This window comes from Corvus moneduloides, chromosome 7 (genome assembly GCF_009650955.1).
Source record: "Corvus moneduloides isolate bCorMon1 chromosome 7, bCorMon1.pri, whole genome shotgun sequence".
In the NCBI taxonomy this organism is placed as follows: domain Eukaryota; kingdom Metazoa; phylum Chordata; class Aves; order Passeriformes; family Corvidae; genus Corvus; species Corvus moneduloides.
The window spans coordinates 11,635,993-11,647,518 of NC_045482.1; the positions used below are offsets into that span (position 1 = coordinate 11,635,993).

Consider the following 11,526-nt stretch of genomic DNA (forward strand, 5'->3'; position numbering starts at 1 on the left):
TATTAGAAACACTGCCTATATGAATCATCTGCTAAACGAAAGAAAGCACTGTGGAAAGGCACCGGTAATATCAGCCTCCCAAGACATAAAAGCCATTATCGCCAGGCGGCTGTTCTGATACGGACTTTTCAAATGGCGCCGCACAGCGCCATCTTCTGGTGACCAAAAGCTGGAAATTTTTCCTAGTCTGAGGAAAAAGCTGTAATCATATCAAAGATAATTTTCATACAAAAAAATTAGTAATGTTAAGCTTAAAAATAAGCTATTTTAACCAAACATCTATAAAACAGAAATCACAAAAAAATTTAATTTATCTCTGCTATTCCAATAAACATATAAAGTAAAAAAAAAAATCTTTAAAATGTCTTACTCCCTTAATCAAGAGGGCCACACATCAACCTTGTTCTGATTTCTGCAGCTGAAGAAAAATATGAATTGCTTACAGATCAAACAGCGAAATCTCAAGTATGTATCACAACATAACTGTCTTCTGTGCTTCTAAGGGGACCCTCAATGGCTCCACTCTCTGGAAGTCTTTGGATGAGCTTTAGAACATAAGAATTATTGCACTTGCTCTGGCATGAGCCCAAAGACACACTCAGGAAAAATACCAGTGTGCCAAATAGACCATGACCACGTCATAGCTCAAACCGAACCTCCATGGGCAGTCCACACAAAAATATGCAGACTAGAACTTACAGTTCAAAAAAATAAGCCACTCTGAAGTATTCTGCTGGTTTCTAGCTTGCTACACTAGCGAATAACCTTAACGTCACCATATTTCCTTTAATTTGTTGAATTTTCCAAAAAGAAGAAACCAGTGAATAGCTTGATTACTTGATTAGGCAATTAGCGTTCAATTAACTCTGCTTTCTTGAATGGTTCAGCGAGCGGGAGTCAGGCTTGGTATGTGGTAGTTTCCCAGGTTTGCATACAAATGCTTTGAAGTAGACTAGGAAAACAAAATAAAGAAATGAATATGTGAAATCTCAGAATTCTAGAAGAAGGAACCAGGAATGCTTAGGAATAAAGGAAAGACTCTATTTCCTTACTTTGTTTGCCATGTAAAATACAGAGATTCTCACCAGTACACCTAAAAGCTTTTCTTCCAATGTAGCAGAACCAATGTAACCAAAGGCAGTATGTCTAAGCTACCTTTTTATTTACTTTTTTAAAGCACAACCAGCAGCCCTAGGAGACAAACGAAGACACGTACCTCCCGGTTTGGAAATTAACTGCTCCACGTGGAGCGCTAAGTCCCCCCTACTGCTGTGGCTGCTACAGCCACACAGTCTGCGGTTTTGCTGCCCTGCGGAGGGGCCTTTCTGCGGCCGCTCCCCAATTCCAAGGCGCCTCCCGGCCCGGCTTTCCCGGGATTTACGGGCTCAGGCGCCGCCCCGCGAGAGGCGCGAGCACACCCGCTCCCTCACGACCCCGCGCGCTTCCCGCCGCCGCCTTTTGAAGGACTTCGTGACGTCATCGCGGGGCGGGCGCACGTGCGACACCCCCTGCCGGGTCCCTTGCGAGGGGCCCGATGGGCGGGGCGGGGCGGCGCGCGGGGGACGGCGCGCGGGCGTTGCGCAGGCGCGGCGCGCGGGCGGGCGGTGCGCGGAGCGGCGCTCCCATGAGCCGGCGCTGCTGTTCGGCCGCCGCCGCGCTGCTGCGGGGGCTCGCGGGCCCCGGAGCGCTGTGCCTGGGCAGCGCCATGAGCCTCTGCGGGGCGCCGGCCGCCTGCGCCGCGGGGCCTGCGGGCGGCGGCGGGGGATTCTCCGCGGTGCGGCTGAGCCTGCCGTGGCTGCGGCTGCCCGAGGTGCCGGGCGCGGAGCCGCACCGCACGAACGAGCTGCTGCTGCTGCCGCCGCCGGCCCCGCGTGGCCCGGCCCCGTCGCCGCAGCACCACGTCGTGTACTTCCCGGGGGACGTGCAGGTACGGCGCGCGGGTGCGGGCGGCGAGCGATGGCGGCCGGGACCGCCGGGCGGCGGAGCGGCCGCAGTGCGGGAGCGGGGAAGCGGCGCTGGAGGGACGCGCCCCCCAGAAGGGCCGTGCGGGTGGGCATTGCCCGGCCCCCGCCGCGGCCATCGGAGAATCCCGCTGCCCCGCACGGTCGGGCACAGGGAGCGGGAACGGGCCCTCCGGAAACCTGAGCTGGAGCAGCAGTGGAGGGGAGTCGAGTCATCTTCACAGAGTCACACAGTGGGAGATCATTGAGTCCAGCCTGTGACTGACACCAACATGTCAACTAGACCCTAGCACTAAGTACCGTGTCCAGTATTTCCTTCAACACCTTCGGGGTCGGTGACTCCGCTGCCTCCTGGGCAACCCATTGCAATATCTAATCACCCTTTCTGTGAACATACGCTCTCTAATGTCCAACCTAAACCTCCCCTGGCACAACCTAAAACTATGTCCTTTTGTCGCCCTGGAGAAGAGACGACCCCCATCTGGCTACAGCTCCTTTCAGGGCGTTGTAGACAGCAATAAGGGCTGCCGATGAGCCTCCTCTACTCCAGGCTGAACCCCACGAGCTCCCTCAGCTGCTCCTCACAGGACTTGTGCTCCAGCCCCTTCACCAGCTCCATTGCCCTTCTCTGGACTCACTCCAGCCCTATAGCACTGCCTGAGGGTGACATTTGTGACAGGGATGGCACTGTCTGAAAGCGCGGCAGGGAATGTCAATGGAGACAAGACAATGAAATCCTTAGGTGCCCAGTTATCCTCCCCAGGCAGAGTACCATGTCCCCGTGCAGGTGTACGGACATCCCAGACACCATCCTGTGGGAATTTGACAGGAACTGACACTTTCTCAGCCTGTCCTGGGAAAGCACTTGTGGTCTCTTGAGTTGGTGAGAAACTGCAGAGAGACTCTGAAGTGCTGTCCCTGAGCATATGGTTGACCTCTCTTAACAGAACATGCTCTGGTAGCCAGCTAATCTCAGTTGTTATTACTATGTCTCAAAAGCAGGGGTAGTGCCTTCTTTTTCAAGGGAAAAGGCTTTCCCCTTCTGTAAGGTAAAGATGCAGAATTTTGGGTGTTTTTATTTTAAGGATTGGGATGGCCTATGAAGACCTGTCTGATTGCCATTCCTGCATATGGCTTCATTATTCCTTAGTAAAATAAATGATCTAGTATTCTTTGCCATTATGATTTCAGACATGAGGTTCATTCATGACTTGGGGGTTAATTTCTTTCCATCTATGCCCTCTATGAATGTGAATAAGGCAATAAAATTTCCCACAGCTGAATGAGAGGGGGTTTTTTTTGGTATAATATCCAGAAAACTTGCTACAAAGATTTAAGTCTGTTTTTGATTTGTAGTAAGTTAATCAGTATTTCTGTAGATGGTAAAAAGTACAGTAAAATTAATGTATTCTGTGTCATACTAAGTTGAATAAGATTTTAATTTTCTTCTGGTGTGAAGTCAACAAAAGCTATGAATATTTTCATGTGCTGATTTTATTGTATTTATCTTGGGGTTATTAAAAATATGTGGTAAAAAATATTAAAGTAAGCAAATCGAAATATACCAGTTTCTTTAATGTGTTTCTTGTTCTGCTAACCTAACAAGTGAGAGCCTCTAATGCATGTTTTTCTTTTGCAGTCCTTTCTTATGAATATGGGTACATTGAAGCTGAATCTTTTCATGATGTAATGCATTTTTTCTATTCTTTTAATTTTTCAGAACTATCATGACGTCATGTCTTGCCACCCAGAAAACTTTCAGTGGGAGCACTGGAGTTTTGAAAATGTTGCTACCATACTTGCTCGCCGGTTCCCCAATAGCTTTATTTGGGTCATAAAGTGTTCCCGAATGCACCTGCACAAATTCAGTTGTTATGACAATTTTGTGACGAGTAACATGTTTGGAGCACCAGAGCACAGCACTGACTTTGGAGCTTTCAGGCATCTCCATGCTTTGCTAGTTAATGCATTCAGACTCTCTCAGAATATTCTGCTGTCCCAGAAAAGTGTGCGTGGTGTCAGCAAGGATGCAAAAATAGCTGCTTGTAAGTCACAGCCACAGTCTGTTCCTACAACAAATGGCTGCTCATCCAAAGAAAGGGAGAGAGATTGTGAATGCTCTAATAATTCTGCTATGAACTTCATGATACCCTCTGCTGTAGGTGCAGCATCGTTTACTTTGATTGGCTTCAGTAAAGGTTGTGTGGTTTTGAACCAACTGCTTTATGAGCTGAAGGAAGCTAAAAAAGACAAGAATACGGATGCCTTCTTAAAAAACATAAAAGCAATTTACTGGCTGGATGGTGGTCACTCGGGAGGAAGCAATACTTGGGTTACTTACCCTGAAATGCTGAAAGAACTTGCAGAGACAGGAATTGAAGTTCATGCTCATGTGACACCGTACCAAGTATTTGACACAATGAGGTCATGGATTGGGAAAGAGCATGAGAAATTTGTACAGATACTTGAAGAATTTGGTGTGGAAGTAAATGATCAGCTGCATTTTGCTGATGAAATTCCCTCCTTAGACAACCATTTCAGAGTTCATGAAGTGTTTTGAGACTGTATGTATGTGAACAGGGTATTCTTTGTAGCAGCACTTTTAACACTGTAAATGTTGTCATCTAGATTTTCAGCTTTGAGCAGATGCTTTCTAAACAGAATACTAAATCAGTTCTGTGTTGCTAATAGATACTATATATAAATTTCTGTAGCTTGAAAAAGGCGTATTGGGACCCCATAACTATAACAGATGTTGTTGTTTGATTCCTGGAAAAGAGTGTTATGAAGAACAATCCTATACATGTCTTTTTGTTAAATGTGAACGTTTATTCTTAAACTGTTGGCAGAATTTTTAGTCCTGGATGTCTAATATCATACACTGCATTTAATGGGACTTTAAAGTACTTGAGAATTTCAGATGTGTGGACACTTCAGTTGTGTGGCTTCCAGGGCTAAAAGTACTGGTCTTTGTCAGTAACAGATGTAAGGTTAGTTTTTTGGCATAAGGAAATTAATTGTAAGAAGAATCTTAGTTATATATTTTGCTGAGACCTGTTTTATTAGGTACTTAAATCTTCCAGTTTTGTAACATTTCTCCTATCTGAAACGAAATCACAAAATATTCACCTTTGGAATAATAGTGCCAATGCATTTCTCTCCCTTATGTGTGCCTTGCCATTTCTGTCACTCTAAAGCTTCATTAATTAATTGTGTAGTATCTGCTAGTGACTAGCCATTTCACCTGGAGGCTTGAAAATTTTGATCTAGCTGTGTAAAGTAACCAAGAATGTTGCTTAGGGTGTAGCTTATCCCTGTTTTAACATACCTGGCTATTGCTTTGCTAACTTCTGTAAGGACCAGCAGTAATACCTTTATTACCACGTCAAGAGGTGATGTCCCTGCCTTGGGGTGGTAAGGTTTTTCTTGGTGATTGCTGCATTGATATTGCTTTAAATCGACCCATAAGCACATAATGTTGCATGTTACAGTACAAGCTGCATTAAAAAAATTTAGACTCTGTTGACTATAGCTCTTTCAAAATGCCTCCGTTTTAAAATCTTATTATCTCCTTTAAATGTATTGCAGTAGTTGCTTTTAGAGCCATCCAAAAATCTTATTTTTGGAGCCTAATCTTTCCTACAGAAGAAACTAACTTCTAATTAAATAGAAAGCCAGCCAGATCAGATACTGAAGATGTAATCCAGCTCAGACCCCAAACCTGAGTGTTCTTAAGAAAGAAATACTGAAAGATGGACAGTGATGGTAGTAATGGAACTTTTCTACTGTGGTAAGTAGCTTTCCGTTTATCTACAAAGCTTAGAAGCATTCTTAAAGACAACTGCAGCTGTTAAAAATGAACCAGTAGCAAATGGTTTTGGATTTCCTGGAAGTACAGGAATACAAAAGCAAGTTAGCAAAACACTGTGAAGATTACACAAACAACTGTGGCTAAGTTCTGAAAAAAGGCATTTTATTCAACCTTGGTTCTGTGTTTGATAGCTTACTGAGATCTCTGCCCTGCTCCTTGTTTCCTGTGACACCTACACTGTGGAAGGGAAGTCCTGGGTCATCCTTCTATTGGCATCATTAAAACTTAAAAGGTTCCCTGTAGACAACTTCTGGCAGATTGTGTACATCAGTGCTCACTGAACAATGAGAAAAGTGTGTTGAACTACGAAAGTTTTCTTAACACTCAAAATATTAAGGGGGGTAGAAAGGATTATGCATGCAGTGTGCACTTTACAATTTGAAGGAGAACTCTATCACTAATAATTAGATTAATGTACCTAGTTTATCAAAAGAAATAGTCTATTTTGATGGAAAAAAGTGCAACATGCAAACAAACTAACACTTGATTAAAAGAACCTGAAATTTAGTTCCATCTACTTTTTTATTTTAGGCTGTTTCTCTGAGATTTTGTTCAACCCTATTTGTTGCTTACCATCTTAACAGGCTTATAACAATTTTGTGTTTCAAGGACCATTTTTTCCCCTTTTTGGTCCTTTTGATAACACTTGCAGCATATGTGAGGACTTTTTTCTGTAAAGGAAATATGGGTCATCTAAAGAAGTGGTTTTAATAGAAAGCCTGCAAATGGCTTGAAATATATTTAACTATCCACTTAAAAAATAAATTTTTTAAAAGTAAACCAACAAAAACCCCAGAACATTCTACTGATTTTGCTCCCTCAGTTTCAGACTGACCAGGCTAAGCTGGGTGTGCTAACACTTGCCCAATCCAATAACACTGCAGATCAGAGACCAATTTCTAAACAATTCTCTGCCTCCCAAAACAACAGGACTACGTTGTTGCAAGCTTTTGGAAATAGCTATTAAAATATTGACATTGTCTTCAAAAGCTTCTGGATGGCTGTCCTACGAAAATAATACTAACCTGTTTGATGGAGGCTGCCTACAATAACTGTTAAATAGGCTCAAGTGTTGCTGCATTACTTTGAAGAATAGGCACTTTGTTGTAAAACTAATCTTGTTATGAGACCTCGTGTTGTGGAGGGAAAACTGACTGGTTGTTTTTCATTCTTTAAACAGCTGTAGTACTCTGTTGGAATGTGCCTCTGTCATTCACTACAATGCATGCTAAAAATAAATTTTGCAAACAATGTAGAAAATAAACTATTTCTAATGGGTGAAACCACTTTGATGTGAATGTAAAACCATTACACAAGGAACGTGCAGTTTTGTGGATTAAGCTTTATCAGGTATTTGTGGAGACCTAGTTTAAAAAATCAGATTTATTTGAAACTTTTCTTCAAGGAGGCTTTGTGTTTGTGTAGTCAGCATCCATAATTCTAAAACAGCTTACTGGCATCTCAAACACAGGAAAGCTGGCATGAAGTAGCCAAGGGTGGGACATTTCTGTTAGGATGAAATGGGTCATAGTTTGTATATGCCTGTTTTTCGATGTTAACTGTAAAGGCAGTTTTTAATAAGCTTAGATGTAAATGCCTAAAGTTAGGTGGCTCTCCTGCTTATAGTGGTATAGTTCAAGACACTTCTGTTTTTTAATGGAGTGAGTAACATGACACAGTCCTTAGTACAACCTAGTAATGACTGCTGTCCTTTATATTATGCTTGTTTCTTGAACAATAGATGAGACATTCTTCAGATTTTGAGACATGCTAACATGTTTTAAACTGTGACTGCTAAATTCCTTTGAAGCAAGGCTTGATTTTGTGAAATTGTCTAGATGACTTAAATGATTTTATTTTGTGTGAATCTAAAATGCTAGGAAGTTTCGTAAACTTTTTCCTATCTGGGACTGATTTACTCACTTCTCTGCAAATGCTGATGCATTAATCAATATTGGCCCCTAATTCTGGAAAATTATTAAGGGTCCAATCCTTAACATGTGGCTGAAAGGAGCAATTTTCTCTCTCCTCCCATTGATAAAATCCTGCTGCCTCCCTGCACAAGCACTTTTATGGTAGGCTGTTCTATCTTTCTAAACAAACATCACTGCTGATAGAGATAACTAACAGCAGTGTTATGTATTTAAATAGTCATAGAAATTATTTTAAATAAGACTGCTAAGTCAGTTCAGGAGTTAGGCTGTTACAACTGTGCATATGCACAGATAAAAATGATTGTGCATGAACATGCACTCAGATTTTTCCTGGAGGTTCTTTTTTAGCTGTAAGTTACTTCATCTGCACATAAACAGTATTTGTTGTCTTGTACAGACTGAAAGTTGGAGCACTGAGGTTAATTGTATACCCATTCATTTACCTTGAATGCTTATTTTAAATCACATGGGGTCTTGTCAGTTAATACAAGAATTTAAAGTAACAATGAAAATTTCGGGATGTGTGTGCTCTGTTGTGAGTGACACATCACAGCCTAGCAGAATCACAAACACAAATATGTGTCTGGTGCCCTTGTGCAAAAGCAAAGGCAGGTGTCTCAAGACTGCAGTCCATAACAGACAGCCTCTTTAAATCACCTTCAAAGTTATTTCACAAGCTTTTTAAATCTTACATTGAAATCTCATTTAATGTTCGTAAGGTTGGTAGATCAAATAAAAAAAGTTTACTTCTAATGATCATAATTTGATGAAAATTTAGACACATTTGAATATTGCAGATGGAGAACCTACGACCAAAGCTGGCTGTTGGTATTGATCTCTTAACTCTGTTCAGATGCAGGTTGACTGTTTTTGACTTGAATAAAGTAACATGAAGTCATTAAGCCAGTAATGCAAGATCATGTAACACCTATGCATCAGACAGGCACTGCTTGTTCCAATGCCAGACATACTGTTCCTGATTAACTTCATTCTGTTGGTATTAACAGCATAATTCACTCTTCCTGCTGACAAAAAACCACTTACACCAGATTAGCTGTTCCACATCACCATGGAAACCATGGAAAACTGATTCAGGCAGTCATTTTGCATATAGTGTAGTGTGGGTTATAAGGTAGTGATGGCTTTGTTGTTTCCTGTCGTTAGGGCTTGATTACGTGTTTCCAAGTGGCCCAAGAATTGTCAAATTCTACTTAAGCAAGTGGCCAGAAAAGCAACTGATGCAATAAAAAAGGAAAAATAAGTTATTATCTGTTTTTAATTCATGTGTATAAACACCTTATGTACTTCAAAAGGAACAGAGTGCCATTACTTCAAGGTTCAGAATAAATTTTCTTTCTTTCAGTAGGCTCTCAAGAGAGCACTTTCAGTCATGATTGCTAGTTTCTTTTCTTAAACTTGGCACTTCAGAGCTGAGTTGTTTCTAAAGAAAGCACTGCTGAAGGACACAAAAAACAGTCAAGAGACAGACCAGTGCTGAAGGGCAGAACAAGGCTCTTCTCCCACACTGGAGTTTACACACTGAGCAATACCCCTAAGCCTGGACATCAGACAAACCTGTTGCATCCCTTGCAGGCTTCGTGCTTAGCTCTTCTTTCCCATTCCCCATCATGAGAAATACATTAGGGTTTTGTGGTGGAAGTTTAAAGCAATTCATGTCCTGCTTGACAGCTGAAGTATAAATGTTTTCACAGCAAAAACTGTCCATTGCTATGATCTGTGTTATTGCAAGCAACAGCTTCTGAGCATTTTTGTATGAACATGGCACTGCACGTGGAGCTGCATTTTGACACGGTTGAGCAGTTCTTTTAATGGCTTCAATCTGCAACCAGGAACAGACCTGAACAGTAGGAAACAAAGTCATCCGCTCTTGTTGCTCTCAGGAGTCACCACTTAGAGAGATTGTTGCTCCCAGAAACTGCCACATACAGAACACAGAATCTATCCCCGCTGCAGAGTCTGACCCAAAGTAAAATAGGAAATCTTAATGTGCAACTTTACTGCACACTTGGGTAACTGTCTAAGAAAATGTAAAACTTCATCTGTCCTTCAAATAACACCAGAATCTTTGGTTATTGAGTGATACCAACTTAGAGAATCCCTTGTGAAAGATACAGAATGTGTATCTTCAACACCTGTATAATTTGCATGAAGATAACAAGTTTGGGAAGATACCTTTTCGTCAGAGGAAAAAAGAGTCGAGTGTAAAAAAAAAAAAAAAAAAGTAGAGGAATTTATTTCTCTGAAGTTGTGAAATAATGCATATTGGGATCATATCAAATGTAATATTACCTCTTCTATGGTAAAATAATTCTCATCTTAGTCAAGTCAGTCTTGTTTGGGAGACCACAAGTGTGAATGAGACAAATAGTTTCATCCTGCATATTTAAAAAGAATTACAAATATATTTCTGATCCTTTGTGATCAAGTCAAACCCTTTCACATTAGGCATTTAACTTGACACTTAAGAACCTAGACCCTGTGTAGCTACCGGAGAAGAACGTGTTCTTAAGTACATCACATTGTCAGCACAAACATGACAGGCAGATTTTTAATGATACGTTTAATTGTTTGACAAGAAAAATCTTTTTACATCAATTTTTTCACTTGAATCTTTCCACAGCAAGCACATTAAAAAGAAATGAAATCTGAAATCAGTTGTCATCCTGTATATTTCATATGGCCAAGAATAAATAATTCTTTTCAGGTGTTGACTTGCAATGAACTTCGATTTTAAATGCCTGAGTCACCAAATTTTTAGAGTAATTCAAGGTTTGGGGTAGGCCAAGTTTAAATTCCTTATTTCAGACATTGTCTTTATGTAACCATCAACTCCTCTTTCAGTGCTGGGCAGTCTGCATCACCCAACTCCTATGAATACACTGTTTGAAGTGACTGCTTTGAATGCTTAAGACGGTCAGTTTATTTTTCTAATACCTGTTAACACAACTTCATCTGTTTTATTGTGGCAGGATCCCATTTTGGTTTAGCTCTCTAAAGGACAAACGTCCACAAAATGTCAGTGGCTCTAATTCTTTGTGTTATTTCAGTAATAGATTTCTAAGTGTGCCTACTTGTATCTGAAAGTTTTTCCTTCAATGCTTTCATCATTCATTCATCACTTTATTGCCTCCTTCACACCATGTAGCACAGTGGCTACAAAGCACTAAATAACTTAACTTTTTTTTAACACAGTAACTTCCAGAATTTTATCACTAGTTAGATTATGCTCAAATTAAGAAAATACATTTTTTAAATGCTTGTATTCTTCTTTTATAGCATTTCAGAACAACTGTTTTAGAGAAGTTTCTAAATAACAAATTGAAAAAACTTTCCAAGCGAAATAAAGGCTTTATTTTAAAGTTGGCAGCGTGAAGATAAAATTTACACTTGTGTGTTGAGGGGGCCTGAGAATACCAAGCTAAAACCTCCCTTTTGTGAATGGAGACCCAAGGAATGGCAGGAGGCATCAGCACAGTACTTCTCTGTACCAGTATATTGAGAAGCTGCTAGCAGTTATAGTTGAAAGTGATGGCTGTGCAGGCACAATGCTGGAACACAGCTTTGTTGAACCCTGCAGGCTCTCTGAACCTCTCCATTTAGTCCTAACACACAAAGACTGTGCTCTGTTCACCTCTGCAATTCAGACTGGGCCCTTGGCATTACCAGTCTGACAAAGCCAAGAGGCTACCCCAGCCTAAGGGGCAGAGAGATTCTGTCTCAGCAGTATGCACAAGCAATC

The 11,526-nt window shown here is 41.3% G+C and overlaps 1 protein-coding gene across 1 annotated transcript; it reads left to right on the forward strand.

Moving 5' to 3' along the window:
- Positions 1-1,570: 1,570 nt before the first annotated feature.
- On the forward strand, positions 1,571-9,153 carry C7H2orf69 (chromosome 7 C2orf69 homolog). Its single transcript, XM_032114153.1, has 2 exons — positions 1,571-1,927; positions 3,682-9,153. The coding sequence occupies exons 1-2, from the start codon at positions 1,625-1,627 to the stop codon at positions 4,519-4,521; spliced, it is 1,143 nt and encodes a 380-aa protein (XP_031970044.1). The 5' UTR covers positions 1,571-1,624; the 3' UTR covers positions 4,522-9,153.
- Positions 9,154-11,526: the final 2,373 nt, after the last annotated feature.